Genomic DNA, 13775 nt, shown 5'->3' on the forward strand with positions numbered 1-13775 from the left:
ATAATCAAATGATGCATCATTGGAGGAGGCACGACACTGTCTCCATTATGAATATATAGGATTTATTTATTGTAAGTCCAAAGTTAAAAACATCGTTTATTTTCATTTTTTAACATTTACATTCAGAATAAAGGAAATAATAGATAGTAAAGGGGACTTCTGAAAGTGGTTGAATTTCCAAATCTGGGGCACTGTACAATAACATTTTAGAGAACCCCACCCCTCTTGGCAACGAAGAGAAAATGTTGCTGTTTTAAAGCTAATTTCCTGCAATTCTTCAAATTTTGCAATGACTTATGGCATGTTCTTATGTTATCTGATTGGCCAGTCGGTAATCTGTCCCTGTCAATAGACATGTTTACCATGTCTCAATAAAGATGTCTGACATCCTCCTTCTGATGGGTGTGAACTGACAGACACAGATTAAACAATGCCATTATAAAGGAGGCCGTCAAGCAGCACTCTGCACTTTTACCTGAAGCCCACTTCACCTGGACACTAACTATGGGGTGGACAACTCTGTGGTTGTGTGTTCTCGCTCTGCCACTAACGAGCGCCATCCAGGTGAAAGCCAGGAAAGGTAAGACGATATACGATCATTTTGGAAATAGCAGTGATTTATTTTGATCTATGCAGACAAAGACAAACAGTCAAACATAGAAATAGATACTGTATAGAGATGGCGTTAGATTACGTTTCTATCTATTTCGAGTTAAGAACAGACACATTTTGTTATTATGAACAGTTTTGGTTGGAGCAAATCTGAGTGCAGTTTGTCTAGGAGTGTCATATGTTTTAATATCTTGATTCACAATTATTTTGAAATACATGGTGCATTATTTACAGTTTACAGCAAAGTTATAAATTGTGTCTCTTTCTGATTCCATACATTTAAAGTGGGTAACGTTTTCTGTTTTCGTCTCCTCAGCGCGCCAGTCCAACCATGTGAACAGCATCTGCAGCACCTGGGGCAGAGAGCACTTCAAGACCTTCGATGGAGACGTGTACCAGTTCCCAGGGACGTGTGAATACAACCTGGCCTCCGACTGCCACTCTGAGTCCTACCAGGAGTTCTCTGTGCACCTGAAGAGGAACGAGGCTACTGAGGCTGAGGGGAACCCTACGGTCAAACACGTAGTGGTCACTATCAACGACCTGGTCTTCCACCTGACCAAGACTCAGGTCGCGGTCAATGGAGAAATGTACGTTTTCCACAAATGTTTTATGTTATGTGTCCTCTAATTCATCAGGGACTTCACACTGAGATCTATCTATCTATCTATCTATCTATCTATCTATCTATCTATCTATCTATCTATCTATCTATCTATCTATCTATCTGTCTGTCTGTCTGTCTGTCTGTCTGTCTGTCTGTCTGTCTGTCTGTCTGTCTGTCTGTCTGTCTGTCTGTCTGTCTGTCTGTCTGTCTGTCTGTCTGTCTGTCTGTCTGTCTGTCTGTCTGTCTGTCTGTCTGTCTGTCTGTCTGTCTGTCTGTCTGTCTGTCTGTCTGTCTGTCTGTCTGTCTGTCTGTCTGTCTGTCTGTCTGTCTGTGTCTGTCTGTCTGTCTGTCTGTCTGTCTAACATTTCCTCTCTGTGAAAAGTAATGAATGTATTTTATGCTGTTCCCTATTCCCATCTGAGACAGTACTTTGACATATTTTCAGGGATTCCATTTTGAATTCAAAGGATTTAACTGTATTTTGTGTCTGTTTGCTGTTAATTGACACGTTGGTACATTTCTATGTCGTCTCTATCATTAATTATGTTCTCCGTCTTTATTCCCAGTGTAACTCTGCCGTACTACAATGGAGGAGTCCAACTGGAGAGGAATGCAGTTTACACCAAACTCTACTCCAAGGTTGGCCTGGTTGTCATGTGGAACGGAGAAGATGCTGTCATGGTAAGCTTTTATAAGAATCAAAACGTTACTTAGAAGAATGCATTCAGAAGTCTATTTATTTATTCGCTTTGTAAGAATCAATAAGTTCACTGAATTTGACTGCTGTCATTAAACAGTGAACGGTGTAAAACGAACCCGTGCACATGGACTGATACCACGTGTGTGACTGTGTGAGAGTGAAGTCTTGTATCTCATCTCAAAATCTGTGCTGCTGCCCGTGGCAACGGCATTTCTCTGAGTCTACCTTAGAACATAGTTGACCCATCACTGTTTGCGTTAGGTGGAGCTGGACACAGAGTACACCAACCGTACCTGTGGTCTCTGTGGAGACTTCAATGGCCTTCCAGTCCACAATGAGTTTGTTCATAACGGTGAGCATTTATAACAATGATTAGCATCACGAGTCATGAACATTATAACATGTATAGTCATTTATGACACACTTATAATCATTTATATTAATATGTACAAGTATTTATAATAGCTTATTCCTGTAAGGTTTTACGGTGTTAAGTATAATCAATACATTCCAAGTGGCTAATATTATCATTCATTACATGTATAGTCACTTATAACGACTTTGTAAGCATTTATCTAACTATTTATAATGCCTTATTTAGTTGTTATTATTACCATGATATTTATTAATATATTCTAAGTGACTGTTTTATATTCTTACATCAAGTAACATCATTATAATTTCACACAGGTTGTAAGTTCATTAATATACATTTATACACATTTATATGCGTTTCTAATCTCTTATTGATGAAGGATGACATGGTTTTATTTCCGTGCAGGTCGTAAAGTGAGCCCCATTGAGTTTGGAAACAGACAGAAGGTCCACAGGCCCAACGAGGACTGTGAAGACCCCTATGAAGAGGAAGAGGAAGATGAACCTGCAGACGTTCAGCCTAAAGAGGACACATGCAAGGAGTTTGTAAGTTCTACCTCCAGTCTGTTCAGCCTGACAAGTAGACTACAGTGTTTCACTTCACTTCATTCTATTGATGTATTTGACAATTAACTTCAGATCTGGCATAATATTATTCGTATTGCAACTAACAACCTCCTCCTCCTTCTCTTCTCCCTCTTCCTCCATAACCTCTTCCTCATCCTCTCCTACTCCTCCTCCTCCTCCCCTACTCCTTCTCTCCCTCCCTTCCACCTCTTCTCCCTCCACCTCCTCCACCTCCACCTTCCCCTCCTCCTCCTCTTCCACCTCTACCACATCCTCCTCTTCCTCCTCCTCCTTCCCCTCCTCCTCCACCTCTAACTCTACTTCCTCCTCCTTCCCCTCCTCCTCCACCTCTAACTCTACTTCCTCCTCCTTCCCCTCCTCCTCCACCTCTAACTCTACTTCCTCCTCCTTTCCCTCCTCCTCCTCTACCACTCCTCCTCCTCCTTTCCCTCCTCCTCCTCTCCCACTCCTTCTATTCCTCCTCTCCCACTCCTTCTATTCCTCCTCTCTCACTCCTCCTCCTCTCCCTCCTCCTCCACCTCTTCCTCCTCCACCTCCTCTCCCTCGTCATTCACCTATACCTTCTCCTCATTCACCACTTCCTCCTCTTCCTCCTCCTTCCTCCTCAGCATGCCCAGTGTGACCAGCTCCTGCGCTCGCCGTTGTGGAGCTCCTGTGGTGCGGTCGTGAACCCTGAGCCCTACATCCAGGCCTGTGTTCAGGACCTGTGTGGCTGCAGCAACACTTCTGATAGCTTCTGTGTCTGCAGCACCCTGGCAGAGTACTCCAGACAGTGCTCCCACGCCGGGGGACAGCCACCCCACTGGAGAACAACATCCTTCTGTGGTAATGGGACATCTCAATAACTGTCTGGGTGTTCAGGAACACATTTACTGGATGACAGTAGAGTTGTTGATCAAAAACTCACATGCAAACAATAACTATTTTATGGTCCATAGTCAGCTTCAGATGACACAAATGTCTTAAAAAAGAAATAAATATACATATATACACATTTACATATAATAATGAAGTGCACTATAACTTATTTCCTTTGTTTTCTTAGACAAGCAGTGCCCGTTCAACATGGTCTATCTGGAGAGTGGCTCTCCCTGCATGGATACCTGTACCCACTCAGACACCAGCTCACTGTGTGAAGAACACCTGATGGATGGCTGCTTCTGCCCTCAAGGTCAGCCTTTAACCAGAACACATCTCAATGTATCAGTATAACACTGATGATATGGAACTAGAACACACCTCAACTAGAGATCTAGAACACACCTCAATGTATCAGTATAACAGTGATGATAGAGATCTAGAACACACCTCAATGTATCAGTATAACACTGATGATATGGAACCAGAACACACCTCAATGTATCAGTATAACACTGATGATATAGAACTAGAACACACCTCAATGTATCAGTATAACAGTGATGATAGAGATCTAGAACACACCTCAATGTATCAGTATAACAGTGATGATAGAGATCTAGAACACACCTCAATGTATCAGTATAACAGTGATGATAGAGATCTAGAACACACCTCAATGTATCAGTATAACAGTGATAGAGAACTAGAACACACCTCAATGTATCAGTATAACACTGATGATATAGAACTAGAACACACCTCAATGTATCAGTATAACACTGATGATATAGAACTAGAACACACCTCAATGTATCAGTATAACACTGATGATATAGAACTAGAACACACCTCAATGTATCAGTATAACACTGATGATAGAGATCTAGAACACACCTCAATGTATCAGTATAACAGTGATGATAGAGATCTAGAACACACCTCAATGTATCAGTATAACAGTGATGACAGAGATCTAGAACACACCTCAATGTATCAGTATAACAGTGATGATATAGAACTAGAACACACCTCAATGTATCAGTATAACAGTGATGATATGAAACTAGAACACACCTCAATGTATCAGTATAACAGTGATGATAGAGAACTAGAACACACCTCAATGTATCAGTATAACACTGATGATATAGAACTAGAACACACCTCAATGTATCAGTATAACAGTGATGATAGAGATCTAGAACACACCTCAATGTATCAGTATAACAGTGATGACAGAGATCTAGAACACACCTCAATGTATCAGTATAACAGTGATGATATAGAACTAGAACACACCTCAATGTATCAGTATAACAGTGATGATATGAAACTAGAACACACCTCAATGTATCAGTATAACAGTGATGATAGAGATCTAGAACACACCTCAATGTATCAGTATAACAGTGATGATAGAGATCTAGAACACACCTCAATGTATCAGTATAACAGTGATGATAGAGATCTAGAACACACCTCAATGTATCAGTATAACAGTGATAGAGAACTAGAACACACCTCAATGTATCAGTATAACACTGATGATATAGAACTAGAACACACCTCAATGTATCAGTATAACACTGATGATATAGAACTAGAACACACCTCAATGTATCAGTATAACACTGATGATATAGAACTAGAACACACCTCAATGTATCAGTATAACACTGATGATAGAGATCTAGAACACACCTCAATGTATCAGTATAACAGTGATGATAGAGATCTAGAACATTCCCCACCTCAATGTATCAGTATAACAGTGATGACAGAGATCTAGAACACACCTCAATGTATCAGTATAACAGTGATGATATAGAACTAGAACACACCTCAATGTATCAGTATAACAGTGATGATATGAAACTAGAACACACCTCAATGTATCAGTATAACAGTGATGATAGAGAACTAGAACACACCTCAATGTATCAGTATAACACTGATGATATAGAACTAGAACACACCTCAATGTATCAGTATAACAGTGATGATAGAGATCTAGAACACACCTCAATGTATCAGTATAACAGTGATGATAGAGATCTAGAACACACCTCAATGTATCAGTATAACAGTGATGATAGAGATCTAGAACACACCTCAATGTATCAGTATAACAGTGATGACAGAGATCTAGAACACACCTCAATGTATCAGTATAACAGTGATGATATAGAACTAGAACACACCTCAATGTATCAGTATAACAGTGATGATATGAAACTAGAACACACCTCAATGTATCAGTATAACAGTGATGATAGAGATCTAGAACACACCTCAATGTATCAGTATAACAGTGATGATAGAGATCTAGAACACACCTCAATGTATCAGTATAACAGTGATGACAGAGATCTAGAACACACCTCAATGTATCAGTATAACACTGATGATAGAGATCTAGAAAACACCTCAATGTATCAGTATAACAGTGATGATATGAAACTAGAACACACCTCAATGTATCAGTATAACAGTGATGATAGAGAACTAGAACACACCTCAATGTATCAGTATAACACTGATGATATAGAACTAGAACACACCTCAATGTATCAGTATAACAGTGATGATAGAGATCTAGAACACACCTCAATGTATCAGTATAACAGTGATGATAGAGATCTAGAACACACCTCAATGTATCAGTATAACAGTGATGATAGAGATCTAGAACACACCTCAATGTATCAGTATAACAGTGATGACAGAGATCTAGAACACACCTCAATGTATCAGTATAACAGTGATGATATAGAACTAGAACACACCTCAATGTATCAGTATAACAGTGATGATATGAAACTAGAACACACCTCAATGTATCAGTATAACAGTGATGATAGAGATCTAGAACACACCTCAATGTATCAGTATAACAGTGATGATAGAGATCTAGAACACACCTCAATGTATCAGTATAACAGTGATGACAGAGATCTAGAACACACCTCAATGTATCAGTATAACAGTGATGATAGAGATCTAGAACACACCTCAATGTATCAGTATAACAGTGATGATAGAGAACTAGAACACACCTCAATGTATCAGTATAACAGTGATGATAGAGATCTAGAACACACCTCAATGTATCAGTATAACAGTGATGACAGAGATCTAGAACACACCTCAATGTAACTCTGTAGGGACTGTGTTAGTAACATGTCTGTTTTCACCACTCTGTAGGGACTGTGTTAGTAACATGTCTGTTTTCACCACTCTGTAGGGACTGTGTTAGTAACATGTCTGTTTTCACCACTCTGTAGGGACTGTGTTAGTAACACGTTGTCTGTTTTCACCACTCTGTAGGGACTGTGTTAGTAACATGTCTGTTTTCACCACTCTGTAGGGACTGTGTTAGTAACATGTCTGTTTTCACCACTCTGTAGGGACTGTGTTAGTAACATGTCTGTTTTCACCACTCTGTAGGGACTGTGTTAGTAACATGTCTGTTTTCACCACTCTGTAGGGACTGTGTTTAACATGTCTGTTTTCACCACTCTGTAGGGACTGTGTTAGTAACATGTCTGTTTTCACCACTCTGTAGGGACTGTGTTAGTAACATGTCTGTTTTCACCACTCTGTAGGGACTGTGTTAGTAACATGTCTGTTTTCACCACTCTGTAGGGACTGTGTTAGTAACATGTCTGTTTTCACCACTCTGTAGGGACTGTGTTAGTAACATGTCTGTTTTCACCACTCTGTAGGGACTGTGTTAGTAACATGTCTGTTTTCACCACTCTGTAGGGACTGTGTTAGTAACATGTCTGTTTTCACCACTCTGTAGGGACTGTGTTAGTAACATGTCTGTTTTCACCACTCTGTAGGGACTGTGTTAGTAACATGTCTGTTTTCACCACTCTGTAGGGACTGTGTTTGATGACATCTCAAAGAGGGGGTGTGTCACTCAGGACCAGTGTCAGTGCAAACATGACAAGGTTTACAACTCTGGAGAAGTATTCAGACAGGACCGTGAGGAATGGTGAGTCAAAGGTTTAGACTTAAAGTGCTCAATGTAAAGTACTGTACTGTTAAAATAACAAGTTACATTAAGACAGACGTCGTAACTGAGGGTACTTGGTTTATCCTGTAAATGACTTCATTGTGTGTTCTGTGTCTGTGTGTCTGTGTCTGTGATTCAGTGTCTGTCATCATGGTCAGTGGTCCTGTAAATGACTTCATCATGTGTTCTGTGTCTGTGTCTGTGATTCAGTGTCTGTCATCATGGTCAGTGGTCCTGTAAAAGTCTGCCCAGCCCTGCTACATGTGCCGTTGAGGAGGGTTCACACGTGACGACCTTCGATGGGAAAGCGTTCACCTTCCATGGGGACTGTTACTACCCCTTAGCCAAGGTGGAAAGCAAGGTAACTGACAATTACACTGTACTTTTCTGGAGAGACAATCTAGATGAGAAGTGGATGACATTTTATATGTCACAACGTTTTCTCATCATTTTTGTTTTTGTTTTCCCTTCTCTGTTTCAGAATGAAGCCAGTCCAAAGTTCACTGTACTGGTCCAGCTGGTTCCCTGTATAAGACAGAAGTTTGACACTTGCCTCAAGAGTGTTGTGGTCTTACTAAACAATGATAGAAACAACGTGAGTATTTCCTTCATTAAAAGACGGAGATTTGACACATACACTTGAACATGTACATTATACACCATCTCTGTGTATTTACAGTCAGGTCCAAATTAAAAGGCATCCTTGATAAAGATGACCAAGAAAGACTATTAAATGAATCTCTTTGGCCACAGACACACCAATGGTGGGTTTGGTGTCAAAAAGGAGGATCAAAACAGAGCCTGATTCCTGCTGTATAAAATGGTGGTGGATCTTTGATGTTTTGGGGCTGTAGTGCTTCCACTGGTCTGTATGGGAGGAATGGTCTAAGATACTTCCCAATGTGTCCTCCAATCTCCTAAAACCTTGTAGAGAAAGGCTCAGTGTTGTTATCCTCGCAGGGTGAGGTATTGAAAAAGAATGAAAACAGAGGTGCTAATCATTTTGGATCTGACTATAAGTACTTACATGTAAGTTACATGTATAAACTGCACAGCTAGTCTTGTGTTGAATAGGACGAGTTGATCGTGGCTGTTGTTTTTCTTTTCCAGGCTTTGGTGATCACCGCCGATGGGAAGGTCAGCCACAATGCACAGATCACTCTGCCTTACAACACAGGTGGGACATGGAAGAATTAACAATAATGCCTGAGGGGGTGTGATATATGGCCAATATACCATGGCTAATGGCTGTTCTTGGGCGCGACACAACTTCCCTTACCAATGGTACATTGGCCATATACTACAATCCCCCAATGGTACATTGGCCATATACTACAATCCCCCAAGGTGCCTTACTGCTGTTATGAACTGGTCGCCAACATAATTAGAGCAGTAAAACTAAATGGTTTGTCACCCCGTCTGATATACCACATCTGTCAGCCAATCAGCATTGAGGGCTAGAACCACCCAGTTTATAGTAAAGATTATACACGCCTAATTCTAGTTATTATTACACGGTACTTCCAAAGCTATTGACACAGTAATAATAAGAAATTTAAAAAAATGAATCATATTTAATTGAATGATTATTACCCCCAAACCCCCCTTCTGTTCCCAGCTGACATTAGTGTACGGTGTCTTTATTAGGACAACCTCTGTCTCAGCAGGAGCTCTTTCAGTCTTGTTCCCAGCTGACATTAGTGTACGGTGTCTATATTAGGACAACCTCTGTCTCAGCAGGAGCTCTTTCAGTCTTGTTCCCAGCTGACATTAGTGTACGGTGTCTTTATTAGGACAACCTCTGTCTCAGCAGGAGCTCTTTCAGTCTTGTTCCCAGCTGACATTAGTGTACGGTGTCTATATTAGGACAACCTCTGTCTCAGCAGGAGCTCTTTCAGTCTTGTTCCCAGCTGACATTAGTGTACGGTGTCTTTATTAGGACAACCTCTGTCTCAGCAGGAGCTCTTTCAGTCTTGTTCCCAGCTGACATTAGTGTACGGTGTCTATATTAGGACAACCTCTGTCTCAGCAGGAGCTCTTTCAGTCTTGTTCCCAGCTGACATTAGTGTACGGTGTCTATATTAGGACAACCTCTGTCTCAGCAGGAGCTCTTTCAGTCTTGTTCCCAGCTGACATTAGTGTACGGTGTCTTTATTAGGACAACCTCTGTCTCAGCAGGAGCTCTTTCAGTCTTGTTCCCAGCTGACATTAGTGTACGGTGTCTTTATTAGGACAACCTCTGTCTCAGCAGGAGCTCTTTCAGTCTTGTTCCCAGCTGACATTAGTGTACGGTGTCTTTATTAGGACAACCTCTGTCTCAGCAGGAGCTCTTTCAGTCTTGTTCCCAGCTGACATTAGTGTACGGTGTCTTTATTAGGACAACCTCTGTCTCAGCAGGAGCTCTTTCAGTCTTGTTCCCAGCTGACATTAGTGTACGGTGTCTATATTAGGACAACCTCTGTCTCAGCAGGAGCTCTTTCAGTCTTGTTCCCAGCTGACATCAGTCTATTTGTTTTCCTTCCCATAGCTGACATCAGTGTGTTCAAGCCCTCATCCTTCCACGTGATGCTCCAGACCAGCTTTGGGCTGCAGGTTCAGATCCAGCTGGTCCCTATCATGCAGGTCTATGTCACCCTGGACGAGAGCTACAAGACCAAGACACAAGGTAAGTTAACTCCCAAGCTGTAGGCATATAGCTCTGAAGGTGAGCAGATATCAGTTAAATACGGAGTTTAAATTCTACTTTATGTAAATATAATAAACATTGGTAATCTTAATCATCAGGGCTCATTAAAATAGTAAAAACAGCAAGAAAGTACAAAAATGTTGTTGATTTCTGTTTGGTAATAGTTTATATGGTGTTGATTTCTGTTTGGTAATAGTTTATATGGTGTTGATTACTGTTTGGTAATAGTTTATATGGTGGTGATTACTGTTTGGTAATAGTTTATAGGGTGTTGATTACTGTTTGGTAATAGTTTATATGGTGGTGATTACTGTTTGGTAATAGTTTATAGGGTGGTGATTACTGTTTGGTAATAGTTTATAGGGTGGTGATTACTGTTTGGTAATAGTTTATATGGTGTTGATTTCTGTTTGGTAATAGTTTATAGGGTGGTGATTACTGTTTGGTAATAGTTTATATGGTGGTGATTACTGTTTGGTAATAGTTTATAGGGTGGTGATTACTGTTTGGTAATAGTTTATATGGTGGTGATTACTGTTTGGTAATAGTTTATATGGTGGTGATTACTGTTTGGTAATAGTTTATATGGTGGTGATTACTGTTTGGTAATAGTTTATATGGTGTTGATTACTGTTTGGTAATAGTTTCATATGGTGGTGATTACTGTTTGGTGTAGTTTATAGGGTGTTGATTACTGTTTCTATTTCTTCTAGGTCTGTGTGGGAACTTCAACAAGGTTCTGTCCGATGACATGAAGACCCCCCAGGGTATGGTGGAGGGAACAGCCTCTTCATTTGGGAACTCCTGGAAGGCTAATCCTACCTGCAGAGACAGAGAGGAGAGGCTGGACGACCCCTGCTCCCTCAGCGTGGAGAATGGTAAGCCCTCTTCACTAACTCTTTAATTGAAGGTTAACCCTTACATAACTCAATGAAAAGCAGAACATAAGTATTTCATAAAAGTTTATGTCAACAACCGCAGTATCATGTCGTTGGATTCAAATCGATGCAGGAAGCAGCAGTTTATACTGTATCAGACATGTTTGAACTCTTACCATGTTCTGTTTACTCAGAGAACTATGCTAAACATTGGTGCTCCATGCTAAGAAGTTCTGACAGCACTTTTGCCAAGTGCCATGCCATGGTGGACCCCGAGCTTTACTACAAGGTAATACATTTACTATAACTGTAACTGTTACATTTCATTGAGTTACATCTGGTTTGGAATGCTCACAATTATACATATTTGTCCTGAACTTTCTTACTGTTTGTAATGCTGTTTGTAATACTGTTTGTCATGCGAAAGCTCTGGCCGATGAGATGTGTTATATATTTATTACGTATGGAACATTTACTTAAACTTGATATTTTCTGCAGCGATGCACGTACGCTAGCTGCAACTGTGAGAAGAGTGAAGACTGCCTGTGTGCCGTCTTCTCCTCTTATGTGCGAGACTGTGCTACCAAGGGAGTGGTCCTGTCAGGCTGGAGAGAGAACGTGTGTGGTAAGTGATTTACACTTCTCATATTTATGTCTTGTCGTATATTGGTGAAAGGAGATGACAGTATAAGCCTCTCCTGACTACCAATGAAATGTTCACTGATATTCTCATCAGAATATATGCGTTCTGCAAATGGTTCTAATGCCATCGCTAAAAGTATGGGAGACAGGGGACAACCTTGGCGGATTCCACTGCCATTGCAAAAAGTAGGGGAGACATGGGGTAACCCTGACAAATTCCCCTACTCAGGGGAAATTGCGGTGCCCGGTCAAACGGTTGTGGATGTGAAATTGCAGAGCGCGAAATTCAAAAGAAATTATTAGAAATATTTAACTTTGATACAATCACAAGGTAATACACCAAATTAAAGTTTAACTTCTTGTTAATCCAGCCACTGTGTCAGATTTCAAAACGGCTTTACGGCGAAAGCAAACCATGCTATTATCTGAGGACAGCACCCCATCAAACAAACACGACAGTCATATTTCAACCCGCCAGGCACGACACAAAACTCAGAAATAACGATATAATTAATGCATTACCTTTGAAGATCTTCTTCTGTTGGCACTCCAATATGTCCCGTAAACATCACAAATGGTCCTTTTTTCTATTAATTCCGTCGTTATTTCTCCAAAATGTCCATTTATTTTGCACGTATGATTCAGAAAAACACCAGTTCCAACTCGCCCAATATGACTACACATTATCGAATAAGTTACCTGTAATCTTGGTCCAAACATTTCAAACAACTTTCCCAATACAACTTTAGGTACTTTATACTGTAAATAATTGATCAAATTTAAGACGGAATAAACCGTGTTCAATAGTGGATAAAAATGAAAGTGGAGCGAGCGCCAGGTCGCGCTCCCCAAACACAACTGTATACCAGACTCGACTGTCGTTCTGAACAGCCATACTTCTTCATTACTCAAAAGAAAACATCAACCAATTTCTAAAGACTGTTGACATCTAGTGGAAGCCCTAGGAACTGCAACCAGATCCCTCAGAAATGTAGATTCCCATAGAAATCCAATTAAAAACATGGTCACCTCAACAACAACAAAGATTCCTGGATGGTTTGTCCTCGGGGTTTCGCCTGCCAAATAAGTTCTGTTATACTCACAGATGTAATTTTAACAGTTTTAGAAACTTTAGAGTGTTTTCTATCCAAAACCAATTATATGCATATCCTAGCTTCTGGGCCTGGGTAGCAAGCAGTTTTCTTTGGGCACTCTTTTCATCCTGACATGAAAATACCACCCCCTATCCCAAACAGGTTAACAACACTTACTTACTTAATCCTCTTCCTTCCTGGAGTAAAATAGAGCCTTTAGTAAAGTTTTCCAACACTGCCAATCTTAACTTTATCCAACACTTTCCATATTTCCCTACAAACAGACAAATACATTGGTAACTGCCCAGCGTCTCAGACCTACTCTGACCACCTCCAGAGATGTCAGCTGACCTGTAGCTCCCTGGCCAGCAAAAGCCAGGGTTGTACCAATGACTTCCTCCCCGTGGATGGTTGTTCTTGCCCGGATGGACTCTACATGGATGACAGGGGCACCTGTGTACCCATGGACAAATGCCCCTGCTTCCACAACGGGGTCCACATCAAGCCTGGAAAGTCCATCAACATTCAGGAGGAACACTGGTGAGAGACTGTTTCCATCTAATAAAGTGTCTAGCTACCTATTTAAGTGACTACTTACCTACCTACCTACCTACCCATCTACTTATTTACCTAATTTACCGACCTACCAAAGCAGCAAATTTGTCATATTACCTGCTAGTATAAAAAGTACACAGTCCTGCAATGTTACTC

The 13775-nt window shown here is 40.7% G+C and overlaps 1 protein-coding gene across 1 annotated transcript in view; it reads left to right on the top strand.

The window, feature by feature from the left end:
- The first annotated feature begins 489 nt into the window (after positions 1-489).
- LOC124037376 (mucin-2-like) overlaps positions 490-13775 on the top strand; it is a 39031-nt gene continuing 25745 nt past the window's right edge. The window contains exons 1-16 of the mRNA XM_046352079.1: positions 490-580; positions 929-1202; positions 1786-1900; positions 2181-2271; positions 2701-2840; positions 3491-3707; positions 3928-4053; positions 7629-7743; positions 7975-8125; positions 8246-8359; positions 8875-8941; positions 10292-10429; positions 11164-11328; positions 11523-11617; positions 11827-11953; positions 13349-13604. Of these exons, the coding sequence (XP_046208035.1) occupies positions 505-580; positions 929-1202; positions 1786-1900; positions 2181-2271; positions 2701-2840; positions 3491-3707; positions 3928-4053; positions 7629-7743; positions 7975-8125; positions 8246-8359; positions 8875-8941; positions 10292-10429; positions 11164-11328; positions 11523-11617; positions 11827-11953; positions 13349-13604 (2267 nt within the window). The 5' untranslated portion in view covers positions 490-504. The remainder of the gene's footprint in view (positions 581-928; positions 1203-1785; positions 1901-2180; positions 2272-2700; positions 2841-3490; positions 3708-3927; positions 4054-7628; positions 7744-7974; positions 8126-8245; positions 8360-8874; positions 8942-10291; positions 10430-11163; positions 11329-11522; positions 11618-11826; positions 11954-13348; positions 13605-13775) is intronic.

The sequence above is a fragment of the Oncorhynchus gorbuscha genome, linkage group LG06 (assembly GCF_021184085.1).
Source record: "Oncorhynchus gorbuscha isolate QuinsamMale2020 ecotype Even-year linkage group LG06, OgorEven_v1.0, whole genome shotgun sequence".
NCBI lineage: Eukaryota > Metazoa > Chordata > Actinopteri > Salmoniformes > Salmonidae > Oncorhynchus > Oncorhynchus gorbuscha.